This window comes from Acartia tonsa, chromosome 12, assembly GCF_053477335.1.
Source record: "Acartia tonsa isolate MP-2025a chromosome 12, ASM5347733v1, whole genome shotgun sequence".
NCBI classification, from domain to species: Eukaryota; Metazoa; Arthropoda; class Copepoda; order Calanoida; family Acartiidae; genus Acartia; species Acartia tonsa.
In genome coordinates, this window is record NC_137271.1 from 46,696,688 (window position 1) to 46,713,160 (window position 16,473).

The following is a 16,473-nucleotide window of genomic DNA, read 5'->3' on the forward strand; positions in this document are numbered from 1 at the left end:
GTCCTATCCTCAGCAAATATCTCGACTACATTCGTTACACGTTTCTAAAAAGATAGATGAATAGATTGATAGGATACAAAGATAGATAGGAGAAAATATACTGTGAAAATACGACGAAGCCAGCTATTTCGTTTTCTTTCCAAGATCCAATTTTTTTTTGGTTAAGTGGTTATCTCGGTAAGAAGGTTGGTGGTACCCTTCCCCCAAAAATAGTTAAAACCTTCTCAGGACCTCTAAGAGGCTATACTGTACAGGAGGAGAACCATATCGATTCTGCGGTTACAGACAGACAAACAAACATGTTAAACTCTAACTGTTTACAGGTTAGCCCCCGGATCAAGTCTACAAAGTGCTGTCTTCACATCGTTAATTTGTATGTTTTATATAATGATTAAATAAATATGTTTTAATTGTGCATTCGTTATAAAATAATAATGATCTTATGAATTTATATGTTAATAAAATCATGTGTTTTAATATGTCTACTTTATTCAGTTATTATTTTATATTGCAGAATCCTCATTACTAGGGTTTTAGATTTACTTTACATTTTAATTACAGATTTGGTAAAATGAGCACTTGTCCTAAGATGTTATAAGTTTACAAATAGCGAACCTTTTCATAGGTGCGGACGTCACGTTTTCTACCGGATTGGACGTATTTATCAAACATTCTATTACTGTTAAAGAATTCGCCTTTTTTTCTAATAAAGTAAACAAAACAATTTTAAGTTTTATAAATGCAATAAATATCATTACATTTCATTTTTCTTTAATGTTTTTGTACATTTTGCAATATTTAAACTTATTAAAAAAATATATTAAACCAAAATTAAATCAAGCGTAACATACGAGTAAAGCCTATTATACATGCGCTGATGTCTTTTTTATCAACTCAATCAACTGCAGACAACGAAATTTAAGACTTTGAAACGATCACCAGGACGGCTGAAGAACAATCTGGAATGCTGTTAGTCCCTAGACGCTAGAGGCGCAGCCACCAGATTACTATAAAGTTGTTAAAAAAGCTCCTGGCCGCCGACCAAAAGGCATTTTTTTTATATCCTACCAGACTTAATCCCAAATTCTTCAATCTTCAGTTTATCAGGAAGAAAGGGGACAATGGGCTGTTTTTAAACTTGTCTCCAAAGATTAATAAAAAAAATTGGCTTCAAAACTTTAGGTACTTTTATCTGATTTGTAATTGGTTGGTTCATTAAGTTGAGTGTCCAAACGTTTCAACCACTAATTGTAATCTAAAGAAGGAGTATTTTTGTGTATTATCATTAGAGATAAACATCAATATATCGGCCATTGGCTTATCTCTTAGATCCCTGCTGTTTATACTGTTTAAGTCTAATGCAATTACTATTCATGATAATTTTCAAAAGAAATTCAATTATCTAAACAATTGCGCTTTAACTTAACATCGGAATTTTCTTCATTTTGTATTAATTACAATAGGTACAATACATAATCGATTCTAAACAAAAATAGGATTTTTCCAGTATGGGTTTGAAATCGATTATTATCCGCAGAAAGCTGCACCAAATCTTATTTACAAACCTAGGGATATAAAGGGATGACAATATGGCAGATAAATTGATGAACATCCCAAATGATGATACACAAAGTAACCCTTTCTGTAGATTACAATTGATGGTAAAAACGATTGAACACTCTACCAATCAAAATCCAATTAAAGCCCCCAAAGCTTTGGGGACTAGTATCTATAATACAAAGTAGCTTGATGTCTGTCCGTCTGTCCGTCTGACCGTCTGTCCGTCTGTCTGTCCGTCTGTCTGTCTTACAAAGTAGCTTGATGTCTGTCCGTCTGACCGTCTGTCCGTCTGTCTGTCCGTCTGTCTGTCTGTCCCTTAAGATCTCGGTAACCACTGAACCGATCGGATTCTACTCTTCAGGGAATATACCTACTGGTCCTGTGGTGGTTTTAGGCTATTTTCTTGGGGGGTGGGACACCCCCAACCCCCCCAAAAATAAAAATAAAACAACCCCCCAAATTTTTTTTTTACATTTTTTTGTAAAATCTCAGTAACTGCTGATCAAATTGGGCTCTACCCTTCTGGGAATATACCTACTGGTCCTATGGTGGTTTTAAGCTATTTTCTTGGGGGGTGGGACACCCCAACCCCCCCAAAAATAACAAAAAATCCCCACTTCAAAAATTTTTTTTTTAATTTTTTAAAAACAAAAACCAGTAATTGGGGTTGGAAAACCCCACTGCAACATTGGGCGAAGCCCCCATGAATCCCCCCCCCCGAAAAAAAAAATCAAAATATTTTATTTTTAATTTTAATTTTTGTGTATGCGAACAACCTAGGTCTGATTTTTACGAATTGAAATTTTTGTGTATACGGCAAACAACCTGGGTTTAATTTGTACAAATTAAAATTTTTGTGCTTAAAGGCACAACCTGGGTTTAATTTTACCACAGAGTAATTAAACAAAGAATAATTTTTTGAATATTTCTATTAAGGAGGGTTGACTTCCCAAAACTATATAGGGCGAAGCCCCTAGAGGCTAGGGGCAAAGCCGCTAGTAATAAACAGCCTAATGTCCACCTCCCTCCCCCGCTGGGTACGCACCCACCTGTGTGGAGCCCTTCTTCATGAGCTTGTCCTAGATGCTGGCAACTAGTGTCTTTTAAAACTTTGAAGACTAGTGTAATAATATTCAGCCCTATGTACCCTCCCTCCCTCAATGTGGTACGCACCTGTGTGGAGGCCTTCTTCATGAGCTTGTCCTCGATGCTGGCGGCGAGTGCCTTGGCGTGGGGGCTCAACTTCTCCCAGTGAAGAATGCTGGTTACCAGGAGAATTACCAGGGGGAGGGTAGCCCATCCTGTCTGGCCAATGTTGCCCTAGAAAAGAATAGATAAATAGAGATATAGAGCCTTGGCGTGGGGGCTCAACTTCTCCCAGTGAAGGATGCTGGTTACCAGGAGTATTACCAGAGGTAGAGTTGCCCAGCCTGTCTGGCCAATGTTGCCCTAGAAAATAATAGATAGATATAGAGCCTTGGCGTGGGGGGCTCAACTTCTCCCAGTGAAGGATGCTGGTTACCAGGAGTATTACCAGAGGTAGAGTTGCCCAGCCTGTCTGGCCAATGTTGCCCTAGAAAATAATAGATAGATATAGAGCCTTGGCGTGGGGGGCTCAACTTCTCCCAGTGAAGGATGCTGGTGACTAGGAGTATTACCAGGGGGAGAGTTGCCCAGTCTGCCTGGCCAATGTTGCCCTAGAAAATAATAGATAGATATAGAGCCTTGGCGTGGGGGGCTCAACTTCTCCCAGTGAAGGATGCTGGTGACCAGGAGTATAACCAGAGGGAGGGTAGCCCATCCTGTCTGGCCAATATTGCCCTAGAATATAATAGATAGATATAGAGCCTTAGCCTTGTCAATATATCCACGTATATTATATCCTTTCCTACAATCATAGAATCATGATTGAATCTAATATAGAATTCCGAATCCGTTTTTAAACTAAATCTGGAAATTATATGTACCTGATAACTGATCACTGGATCAGTATGGTAATCCGAATTTTGACCAAATAAAAAGTTTGACCTTCTAGTGGAAAGTTGGAAACTGCTAGCACGAACCAATCAAGAATAAGATTTAAAAGTTTTTAAGCCAATGACTAAAGGAAAATGTTTATCAAATTTACAGACAACTGTCCCATCCCGCCCTGAATGTTATATTGCTAAAAACTTAGGAGACCAATATAATTAAAAGTCCAATGTCCCCTCCCTCCCGCTCTGAATATTATTTACCTGAGCTAAACTGCTTTCAACAATGAGTTAAACAGTAAAGTATTGTAAAGATTTGATTACCATCCTTATGGATAATACTTTAAAAACTTTGAGTACCTGAGCTAAACTGCTTTCAACAATGAGTTCCACGGTGAAGTGTTGGAAAGGTTTGTCCGCGGTAAACTCAACTCTGCTCGCAACAAGGGTTTTTATTCATGGATTTGTCTTTCTAATTTGGGAATTATCGTTTTAGATGTACCAAGTTTTTATGAAGACTTAAAAACTTTTTGCTTTACATTAAATAAATCCGTAAAAAAACACAGTTTAAATGCATAGTTACTTAATCAAACAAAAAAATCTTTAAAATTTCCAAATCAGGTCAATCCTTGAGTAGGAGGGAATAGCGGAATTAGTTTATGCCTAGATATGGGACAAATTAATGCAAAATTTACATTCTATACGATTTCATATTGTCAATGGTATTTAGATCAAAATGAATAAAAATAACTGCTAAGTAAGTGTCTAATAATGGATATAAAATAGGTGGATATGCTGTCAGGGGGAAATAGTCGTCAATTTATGTTGATAACATGGTCCATATAAATTGGTCATTTCGTTTATCCAGTAGGAGGAGAAGAGAGGGAATAAACATCCAAGGACAACTTTATTCCAGGGATCTAGAGGGATAAGACAATGACCGATAAATTGAAGTGCATCTCCATTGATGATACTCAAGATTACCACTTCTGTAGATTACAATTAGTGGTTGAAAAGTATGAACACTCAATTTAATGAACCAATAAATCAGAATTTAATAAAAGTCTCTAAAGTTGTTAAGTCAACAAATAAGAAAAATTATTATAAAACTTTGAGGACTAGTGTAATAAACAGCCCAATGTCTCTTCCCTCCCTCATGCATACTATATATACGATATGATTTGACAATACAATCGTAAATGGTATTTAGATGAAACGGAACAAAAGTCTAGACTATTACATAAGATTTATGGAAAAAATTGCATTATAAGAAAATATCAAAAAAAATATGTTGGTTTACAAGAAGATTTAGGTTATTTTAGTACGTATTATCATGGATCTAAAGGGATAAGACAATGGCCGATAAATTGATGTACATCCCGAATGATGATGCACAAAATTGCCCTTTCTTCTGTAGATTATTATTATTGGTTGAAACGTTTATACGCACAACTCAATGAACCAACCAAACAAAATTCAATAAAAGTCCCCAAAATTGTTAACTTATTGAATAAGTAACGTTACTATAAGACATTGGGGACTTATATGTATAATAATATCCCCTACCTCCCTGATATTTATTATGAAGAAATTTGCATCATGAAAATGTCCAAAAAAAAATTATGTTGATCTATATTAAGATTTAGGTCATTTTAGTACGTATTACTCCTATTTTAAAAAGATTTTTTTAAAATGATAGCGGTATTTATTAAACCATTGCATTGGTTGAAAAGTTTGTATAGAACAAAACAAACCAATCGAAATTCTACCCAAAGTCTATAAGCCTCAAATCAGACTGAAGTAAAAATGCTAATAATTCAAATAAAAAACCTTTTGAAAACTAGGGTTTCAGGAATGTCAAATGCTACTTTTAAGTCAAAAGGACATTAAAATGATAGTTATTTATCGCATCGTATTATGAGCCGCTTTCCGCGGATATTGAAATAAAAATTTGCAAGTTAAACCAGTTTTGACAGTCTTGATTTTATTTAAATTTTGGAGACAAATTGTCTGTAATAATAATTTATACATTATTTTTCAGTATTGCTGAGAACTGGTTCTAATCCAGCGAATATTAATCGGTTTCGAAGACATACTGGAAATTTAATTCTACCCATGCAGAGATTGCAACCAGGCCACAAGCCCCCACAGGGGGGGCCGGGGGGCTAAACCTAGTTATCATAAACCTTAAGTAGTTAAAAACGTAACCCATCTAATATAAAATATAAGTTTATAAATTGCTATATCTATCTATAATACAAAGTAGAACGATGTCTGTCTGTCCGTCTGTCTGTCCCTTAGGATCTCGGAAACCACTGAACCGATTGGATTCTACTCTTCAGGGTATATACCTATTGGTCCTGTGGTGGTTTTAAGCTATTTTCTTGGGGGGTGGGACACCCCCAACCCCCCCAAAAACAAAAAAATCCCCCCCTTATTTTTTATTTTGCTCTGCTACAGGCTGCCGCAGGCTGCCCTTTATTATTTTTTATTCCAGCATTTATTTTGAATGAAAGAATAGCAACATTCTCTCACTAAAAACAATAAATATTAATTTTTTTTATCACCTCTTGGGGCAAAGCCCCTAGAGGCTAGGGGCGAAGCCGCTAGTACATAATATTATAGCCAAGAAACTTTGTATGATAAATCATCTAAAAAGTAAAAAAACATATACATATAACTATACATATTATATGTATATATATGAACCTTTTAACCGTACGTAACAAATATATTCAGAAAACCTTATTATTGACATGTTTATTAATTTCATTCTCTTGAAATTTATATAAAAATAGAACTGTATATTGGGATGTAGAAATACAATGAAAAATTAAGTGGGATACTCTAAATTAACTTGTGGACAATTCGTACCTCCCAACCTCCCTCCCCTAATTTTATATCTATAATACAAAGTAGCTTGATGTCTGTCCGTCCGTCTGTCCCTTAAGATCTTGGTAACCACTAAACCAATTGGGATATTAATCTTCAGGAAATATTCCTACTGGTCTTGTGGTGGTTTTAAGCTATTTTCTTGGGGGGTGGGACACCCCCAACCACCCCAAAAATGTAAATTCCATCCCCAAAATTGTTTCTTCATTTTTTCCTATTTTTTATGTTTTTACATATTTTTATAGGTATTTTTTTATATTTTTTAATTTTTTTCTTAAACTTTTTTTTATCAAATTCAAAATGATTATGAAACTTTCCTTCTCCTGTAGGGGCGAAGCCCCAAAAAGGCTAATGGCAAAGATATATTTTAAACATTAAAAAAGAGAAAAAAAATTAAGGTTTTGAAAAATAGGTAGAAAATTAATATAAAAAAAATATAAAAAATATAAAAGGTTATAAAGTGATAAAATACAGAAAATATCTAAAAAATGTTAAAAAAAAATTTTGAATTTTTTTCTGAACCTTTATGGAAGCCGCTAGTTATGAATAAGTAATAAAGTATGTACAAAAAAAAGGATGACAACATCCATTGGAATGGAAAAAGTGTTAGTATGTAAAAGAAAATCATAAAATGTCTTCTGAAGCATGACCGACAGACAAACGGACAAAACAGTATATAGACTAGATGCGCATATATCATAGTTTTCTTTACTAAAAATTTTAGCAGTCTATCATCAACAGCAGCCGAGAAAATCACATTTAACCTATAGCTGTACAGAAGTTTCCATTGTGAATTTAAAAAATCTTGTCAGTAGTTCATTTCAGAGAGAGCAAGAGGACAATAGCATGTTTATTGAACTAGTCCCCAAAATTTCACAATAACGTTTTCTTATTCATTGGCTGAACAACTTTGGGGACTTTAGTGAATTTTGATTGACTGGTTAATTAAGTTGATTGTTCAAACGTTTCAAGGGGTAATTTTGTGTATCATTATTAGGGTTATACAAATATTTATCGGCCATTGTCTTATCCCTGAATTCATTTTGTGTTGTGTACTGTTCATTTTTTTGAATACGTAAATAAATTCTTTTTAAATAATTTAAATAAAACCTATCTACCTATGATATAATTTTAATAATCTATTTTTGTTAAAAACATCTAGAATTATTGACATAATTGAGAAAGTTTACAATACAAAGGATCTAAAGGGATAACACAATGGCCAATAAATTGATGTAAAATTACATCCTCAATTTTGTAACACAAAATCATCCCTTTATAAATTAAAATTAGTGGTTGAAACGTTTGGAGATTTATTTTAATGAATCAAAATTCAATTAAAGTCCCCAAAAATGCAAAGCCAACGAATAAAAAAATATTAGGACTAGTGTAAATAAACAGACCAATGTCCCCTCCCTCCCTCCCTGGAAAAGACCTAATCAATGAATAAAAATAATCTATTTTTGTTTAAAAATCTAGAATTATTGACAGAAAATTTTTAAACGTCATTAGGATAGTGTACAATACAAGGGATCTAAAGGGATAAGACAATGACCAATAAATTGATTTACATCCCCAATAATGAATCACAAAATTACCCTTTCTGTAGATCACCATAATTGAAACGTTGGACACTTAACAATCAAAATTCAATGAAACTCCACAACGAATAAGAAAACTTTTGGTACTAGTGTAATAAACAGCCTTATGCCCCTCCATCCCTCTCTGGAGAAAACCTAATCAATGAATAAAAATAATCTATTTTTGTTGAAATAATCTAGAATTATTGACAGAAAAATAATCTTTACACGTCATTGAAAAAGTGTACAATCATATATACTTAATATATATATGGATACACGGATCTAAAGTAACAACACAATGACCGATAAATTAATTTACATCCTCAATGATGATACACAAAATTAGTCCTTGCGTAGATTTAAATTAGTGGTAGAAACGTTTGGACACTCAACCAATCAAAATTGAATAAAAAACTTAAAGTTGCTAGGCCAACCAAATATGAAACTTTAGGGACTAGTGTAATAAACAGCCCAATGTCCCCTTCTTCCCTAGAAAGACCTAATCAATGAATGAAAAGCCGTTCCTTTTGCCCTTTACCCTCTGGTTGATCTGAATAGAGTTGGCTTCCACTGTTATCCAACAATTAGGTGTTCAAACGTTTTAACCACTAATTTGAATCTACAGAAGGGGTAATTTTGTGTGTCATAATTAGGGAGATTCATCAATTTATTGGCCATTGTCTTATCCCTTTAGATCCCTGTAAAATACCCAAATCAATGAATAAAAAGCCTTTCCTTTTGCCCTTAACTCTCTGGTTGATCTGAATAGAGATTGCCTCATCTGTTATCCAACAATTAAGTGTTCAAACGTTTCAACCACTAATTTTAATCTAGACGGGGTAATTTTGTGTGTCATCATTGGAGCGGTACATCAATTTATCGGCCATTGTCTTATCCCTTTAGATTCCTAGAAAAGACAAAATCAATGAATAAAAAGCCTTTACTTTAGCCCTTTACCCTCTGGTTGATCTGAATAGAGTTGGCTTCCACTTTTATCCAACAATTAGGTGTTCAAACGTTTCAACCACTAATTTGAATCTACAGAAGGGGTAATTTTGTGTAGGTACATCAATTTATCGTCCATTGTCTTATCCCTTTAGATCCCTGTAAACCTCATAATCAATGAATAAAAAGCCTTTCCTTTTGCCCTTGACTCTCTGGTTGATCTGAATAGAGTTGGCTTCAACAGTTATCCAACAATTAGAACCATCAGTTGGAATTGACGGGAAGATCACAAACTAAAATAAAATAGATATTTATCATAATCGTATTATAGACAGCTTTCCGCAGATATTAAGATGAAAAAGTATAAGATGCAGTAGGCCCAGTATAATAGAACAGGCATTGAAATTATGATTTTTACTTAAATATTCGTGGAAAATTCTATGCAATACGATGCTATACATAATTTTTCAGTAAGGCTAAGAACCGGTTCTAATCAAGCGGATCTAATCAAACTGTATGTCTGTCTATATGGCTGTCTGTCTGTCTATCTATTAACATACCTTAACAGTATCAAGTTTGAGTGTATGGAGATGAGAATCACCACAATACAACTTTGCTTTCTATCTGTCCGTCTGTCAGACTATCTATCTATCTACATATCAACATACCTTAACAGTATCAAGTTTGAGGGTATGGAGATGAGAATCACCACAATACAACTTAGCTTTCTATCTGTCTGTCTGTCTGTCTGTCTGTCTGTCTGTCTGTCTGTCTGTCTGTCTGTCTGTCTGTCTGTCTGTCTGTCTGTCTGTCTGTCTGTCTGTCTGTCTGTCTGTCTGTCTGTCTGTCTGTCTGTCTGTCTGTCTGTCTGTCTATCTATCTATCTATCTATCTATCTATCTATCTATCCATCTATCTATCTATCTATCTATCTATCTATCTATCTATCTATCTATCTATCTATCTATCTATCTATCTATCTATCTATCTATCTATCTATCTATCTATCTATCTATCTATCTATCTATCTATCTATCTATCTATCTATCTATCTATCTATCTATCTATCTATCTATCTATCTATCTATCTATCTATCTATCTATCTATCTATCTATCTATCTATCTATCTATCTATCTATCTATCTATCTATCTATCTATCTATCTATCTATCTATCTATCTATCTATCTATCTATCTATCTATCTATCTATCTATCTAATAACATACCTTAACAGTATTAAGTTTGAGTGTATGGAGATGAGAATCACCACAATACAACTTTGCTTTCTATCTGTCCGTCTATCTTTCTATCTGTCTGTCTGTCTGTCTATCAGTCTGTTTATCTATTTATCTATCTATTTATCTATCTATCTATCTATTAACATACCTTAACAGTATCAAGTTTGAGTGTATGAAGATGAGAATCACCACAATACAACTTTGCCTTCACATTCTTGATACTGTCCTTCTTGACCTAGATACAAAAATGTTAATGTAGCTCAGGAAGGAAGAGGACATTAGGCTGTTTATTACACTAGTCTCCAAAGTCTTATTCGTTTGATTAACAACCTTGGGACTTTATTGAATTTTGAATGGTTGGTTCATTTAGTTCAGTGTTCAAACTCATGGAGGGAGGGGACATTGAGATGTTTATTTCACTAGTCCTCAAAGTGTTATAGTAAAGTTTTCTTATTACTTGGCTTAAAAGCAATGAGGACTTTTAATGAATTTTGATTGGTCGGTTCATTAAGTTGATTGTCATTTCAACCACTGATAATAATCTGCAGAAGGGGTATATTGTGTATCACCCAGGGTTTCGGATCCGCATTGATTTTTTGCGGATCCGGATCCTCCAATTTGGGTCAGTGCGGATCCGGATGCGGATGCGGATCCGGATCCGGATCCTACCGGATCCGGTTCCGGATCCTTGACAATAAAAATAAAATCACCAAATTTTTCAAAAATATTTATTCTTTAATTCGAAGTCAAAATTACTTTTAATTTTCAAGTCTGACCCTAAACCTTAAAGATTGGCTCTCATCAAGAGAATGTCTGAGATTTTATATAAATTTAGGTAGATTTTTCCATTTTTTTGAGTCCAAGGATCCGGATCCGCATTTTTTTGCGGATCCGGATCCTTGGACCCAAAAATATGCGGATCCTTGCGGATCCGGATCCGAAACACTGGTATCACCTATATATATATATTATCTACATCCATATAGCTCCTGGGTCGTAGGGTAATTATCTCAATGCAATGTCTGTCTGTCTATCCAGCAGTCTGTCTAACAATCTATTTATCTATCTATCTATCTATACCTTAACAAGTAAGCTAACATCCATATAGCTCCTGGGTCGCAGGGCAATCATCTCAACTCCGGTGATATCCGTCTCGCTTGTGATCAACTTCTTCATGGCGGGAATAGTTCTTTCCACTGGGTTCACCCCCTTCAATTGCTTCAGGCTCAGCCTAGAATTTAGAACATTTGATTTTTACAGTGAGAGATGGGAGACAATTTCTTATTCGCTGGCTCAACAACTACAGGGACTTGAGTGAATTTGATTGGTTGATTCATAAAGCTGACTATCCAAACGTTTAAACCATTAATTGTAATATAATATTGTAAATAATCATTGGGGATGTAGATCAATTTATCGGCCAGTGTATCTGGTGTAACATCCAAGTAATAATACAGTGTGTTTTTTTTTATGAGAACTTTTTTGAAAACAATGTTACCCCACTTATAGTTATCAGAATTTAATGATTAATGGCTTATTTTCTTCGTTTTTTATAACCATTTATAGAACATCAAAAAAAATATTTCAGTTTTTATTTAAAAAGTACAGTAAAATCAAAAATTCAAAACCTAGGTGTCAACATCTAAAAATGGTTTTAGCGCATTTTTCTCATGCTCAAATCTTCTACCCTTTGCAAGAATGACTTCAAAACACTTCAATGTTGAGATACAGAGTTAAAAATTAATAAAGATACTTTTGGGGACATGTACTAGAACATATCAAAGTTTGAAGGCCATATCTCAACCAGGGAGGGGGGAGTACTGGCCCCCCAAAAGTGGACTACTGAAAATTCAATTTTTTTCTTGCAAAGGGTAGAAGATTTGAGCTTAATAAAAATGCGCTAAAACCTTTTCTAGATGTTGACACATAAGTTTTAAATTTTTTATTGTACTGTACTTTTTAAATAAAAACTGAAATATTTTTTTGATGTTCTATAAATGGTTATAAAAAACGAAGAAAATAAGCCATTAATCATTAAATTCTGATAACTATAAGTGGGGTAAAATTGCTTTCAAAAAAGTTCTCATAAAAAAAAACACACTGTATAACAATTACTAACTATTATATAACCAATCCCTTTCAAATAAAAGTTCCCGACGACTTCCAAAACGTAGAAATATAAAAAATCAAACAGAAAATAACTCCTTTAACCTGTATTCGCAGTTACGTTTGAGACCTCTGATCCTGAAAGCTCCAGTGCCAGTAACCGTAGTGGCCTCCTCCTGGTGGCCCCTGCAGCCATCCCCCTCTCCCACAACCTCCAGAGTAACTCCAGGCTCGGGGTCGCCCTTGAGGCCCACCAGGGTGCCGAACACAGACACAGCAACCCTATTACCAACAATATCAATCACCTCCTCGGTGCCCTCAGTAATGGTGATCAGCTTGTTCTTCGGCTGGAATTCATACTCCTTCAGCATGGGCTTGATGAAGTACTCGCCGGGGGCCAGGGCCAGGAAGCTGATGCTACCATTCTCCCCGGTCTGCTGGTTGGTCCTAAATTATATTTGTTTTGATTAATAATTCTCAGGAAGAAAGGGGACCATTGGCTGTTAATTACACTAGTCCCCAAAGTTTTTAATAACGTCTTCTTATTAGTTGTTTTAACAATTTTAGACACTTTTAATGAATTTTTATTGGTTGATTTATTAAGTTTTCTAACGTTTCAACCACTATTCTTAATATACCTACAGATGGGATAATTTTGTGCATCATCACTGGGGATGTACATCAATTTATCGGCCATTGTCTTATCCCTTTTGATCATTGATTTTATAACTTTATACCTGTAGTTCTGCTCGCCGCCGGACAGGCTGACAACAACCTCGCCAAGGCCAAGCCCCGCCTCGTCTTTGATGTTGACCACTATGGAGGCTAGTTTCTTGGCGGAGAATTCACCTTTCGTCCCCTAGAAAAACAAATAAATGGGGTAATTTTTATTGCTTATTTTCCTAAAAGATATGTGTCCTAAGATTTTAAAACAGGAGTAGAACACTATAGTAACTGCTTTTAATATAGTTGATTTAAAACCTCTTAAATAGTACTTTAAAGAGGTAAAAAAATATGAATGAATGGATCTTAGGATAGACTTTTACATTCAGTGATCATAAAAATTAAAAAAAAAATTCTAAGAGGATATTACCGGATGCTCTTTAGGAGGTGGTAGCTTCATATAAAAAAAATCTATCTTTACCAAGAGCCAAAAATTTCACAGTTCCTCCATAGCGTTACGGACTGACTGACAGAGTGATGGACAGACAAAGTGAATTGATGAGTAGAATCAATATTAATTTATTTTTTAATTTTGTTATTAAAACCTCAGATCATAAGAGATAAGACAATGAATGATAAATTAATGGACATCCCAAATTACCCATTTTTATTTGACTAAAATTTTTGACACTAGTATTTTGAACCAACAAATCAGAATTAAATAAAAGTGCCAACATTTTTTATCAAATGAATAAAAACATGACTTTAAAAACCTTAGGTAACAGTATAATTTCCAATGTCCTACCCCTGCCTCCCTGCAAAAACTAAATATTTTACATACCGGAGTTAATACATAGCCAATCTTTTCAGCCTCCACAGAATATTCCAAGTCCCGGGCAAATGGACCAACAGAGTATTTTCCACTGGTATCAGTATGCGTAACAGTTCCTTCGGGCAGAGAGGCGGACTTGATGGTAATTTGAACCCCCTCCAGGGCCGGCTTGACGCTGCCAGCCACAAATAACCCCTTTGTGGCCGAGAAAACGGCGGAGTTCAGGGAACATTCGTCTCCAACAGAAATCATCAGCTTCACAGGGTCAAACAGGAACTTGGAGGCCTGTGGCTCGATGTTGACATCCTCATGAGGGTTGGAATAGAAGGAGAATTTGTATTGGTGAAGGCCATTTACCACTTCAGACTGGGACAAAGCTTTGGTGGACCGTTCAGCGGCAGAGTCTATGAGGATCTGTAGGTCGGGGATGGTCTCGACACAGGTGACACGCCCAGAGACAAGATGCTTTTCTGCTTTCAACACCAACTTTTGTCCGGGTGACCAACTGAATAGGTAAAAAATAAAAATAAAATGCAGTGAGGGAGGGGACATTGTGCTGTTTATTACACTAGTCCCCAAAGTCTTACAATAACGTTTTCTTAAGCGTAAAAAAAAATTATCGTAGTAGGAAAGACTCAAAGAATATTTACTAGAACTGTAATGCCTATTCTTATTCCAGTAAATATAATCTTATAAATTTTCTACCGAATAATAAATAGGGCAGCAACAACTATACCTGAATCCTTTGTTCTGAGAAGCAAACTGTTGGCAGCTTACAGCCTGTCAGTGTCTATCTATCTACATAATAATAAATAACGCAGCAGCAACTATACCTGAATCCTTTATTCTGAGAAGCAAACTGGTGGCAGCTTACTGTCTGGATGGAATATTCAGTATCCTGATTCATACATCTTTCTGTACTTCCAGCAGATAAATCAAATTCACCTGAAAAAATCAGAAATGCTAGAAGCTGTCTGTCTGTCTATCTATATATTTATCTATTTGTCTATTTAATGTTTATCTGTCTATCTGTCTGTGTTTCGGGTATATTTATCTGTTTGTCTATCTATCTATATCTTATGGGTATAGTCCCTTTTGTGACAGCGCTTCTTAAGGGGCGTTTCGTCGTATTTTAACAATGGCTTTTCATATCGTTATATTAGGTGATTGCCATGTAGGGTTAAGCAATTAGCTCCGCAGGGTTAGAGCTCCCCGCAGGGGCTAGAAATAGGGTGAAAACTACTTTGAAAAATACTACGAAATACCCTTTTCATAGATAATAAAACATAACAATTTCAAAAATACAAATATACCCTCATATATTTATCTGTCTGTATATCTTACTATCTATCTATCTACCTGAATCTTTCCCATCCTTGCTCTTATACTTGATGGTGGTTGTGTGCGAGGCTTGGATAGGCATCACCCAGCCAGTCTGTTTCATAGCTAGGTCCTCCTGAAAGATATTTTTTAGTTAGTTAGTAGAAATTGAATCAATGAAATAGAAAAAGGACGTTCCATAGTTTTAAAGGCTTGGAAACCAGGGATCCAAAGGGTTAAGACAATGGCCGATAAATTAATGTACAGTCCCAATTATGATACAAAGTTACCCCTTCTGTAAATCATTATTAGTGGTTGAAACGATTGGACAGTCAACTTTATGAGCCAACCAATAAAAATTCATTAAAAGTCCCCAAAGTTGTTTAGCCAACGAATAAGAAAACTTTAATTTAAAACTTTGGTGACTAGTGTAATAATTAGCTCAATGTCTCCTCTCTCCCTGACAAGAATGTGTCTTTTGGAATTAAAATTAACTCAAAATGAAAATATACCTTCGACTCAGATCCAATGGTGAACACAATATTTGGAGCATCCCAGCAGATTCCGGAGTCTTTGACCGCCAGGCTGTAGCTGCCTGGCAGCTGGTTCTGGAGACTGAACTTGCCATTCTCAACTGTCTGTTCGGCCGGCTCGGAGTTGGACGCGTCCGGCGTTAGGACAACTTTTATTCCCTAAATTAAGATTTTTAAATATTTTGTACATATTAAAGCAGTAGTTGCACGAAGTGCATTTTAACTTGAATTTAGGGAACTGTATATTTTTTTCTTTTCAATAGTTTAAAGTAAATCTATAGGACATATATTAAAAAAGAATCTAATTTTTTTGCCAGGTAGTTTTAAACATATCAAGACTTAAAAACAATATTTTTTGGATATATGCAACATAAATGACTGTCCTGTTTTCACAAAAACAGCATAGTTAAAGACTATTTTGTTGGTGCCTAATTGATTGCTATTTATTTGTATTACAAAAGGGGGGGTTTTTAATGCAACCATCTCGTAATCAATGTATAAATGGCACTTAGAATTAGAATTTCGATCTGAAATTTTGCATCCGTAATCCTTGGTAGGTCTATTTTACCTAAATCAAACAAAAAGTTGGAAAAATAACGCTAACAGCTGGCAGCTCAGCAGTTTAGCGATTTTTTGGGCTATTTTCAAATCATCACGAAACCTATCTCCACATAATACTATTTTCTGCTCCAAAATGTTTTCAAACGGTTCTAGCCGGTAGTTGCTGGTAATAGAAATCTGAAAATGTTGATTTTGTATCATTTCACATGATTTAAAGCAAAAATATGTTTTAAAAAGTTGATTCCTACGTAATTTATGACAAATTTGC

At 35.0% G+C, this 16,473-nt stretch overlaps 1 protein-coding gene across 3 annotated transcripts in view; it reads right to left on the reverse strand.

Moving 5' to 3' along the window:
• Window positions 1-16,473, reverse strand: part of LOC145333078 (BOS complex subunit NOMO1) — a 30,937-nt gene that overhangs the window by 1,879 nt on the left and 12,585 nt on the right. For all 3 annotated transcript variants that reach the window (XR_013884435.1, XR_013884434.1, XM_080178227.1), the window contains exons 13-23: window positions 15,624-15,803; window positions 15,151-15,247; window positions 14,625-14,736; window positions 13,801-14,296; window positions 13,034-13,155; window positions 12,402-12,743; window positions 11,271-11,421; window positions 10,339-10,425; window positions 9,146-9,243; window positions 3,891-3,963; window positions 2,734-2,880 (exon numbers count right to left, since the gene is read on the reverse strand). Coding sequence is in view for 1 of the 3 variants with exons in the window: in XM_080178227.1 (XP_080034353.1) it covers window positions 2,734-2,880; window positions 3,891-3,963; window positions 9,146-9,243; window positions 10,339-10,425; window positions 11,271-11,421; window positions 12,402-12,743; window positions 13,034-13,155; window positions 13,801-14,296; window positions 14,625-14,736; window positions 15,151-15,247; window positions 15,624-15,803 (1,905 nt within the window). In the remaining 2 variants the exon portion in view is untranslated. The remainder of the gene's footprint in view (window positions 1-2,733; window positions 2,881-3,890; window positions 3,964-9,145; window positions 9,244-10,338; window positions 10,426-11,270; window positions 11,422-12,401; window positions 12,744-13,033; window positions 13,156-13,800; window positions 14,297-14,624; window positions 14,737-15,150; window positions 15,248-15,623; window positions 15,804-16,473) is intronic.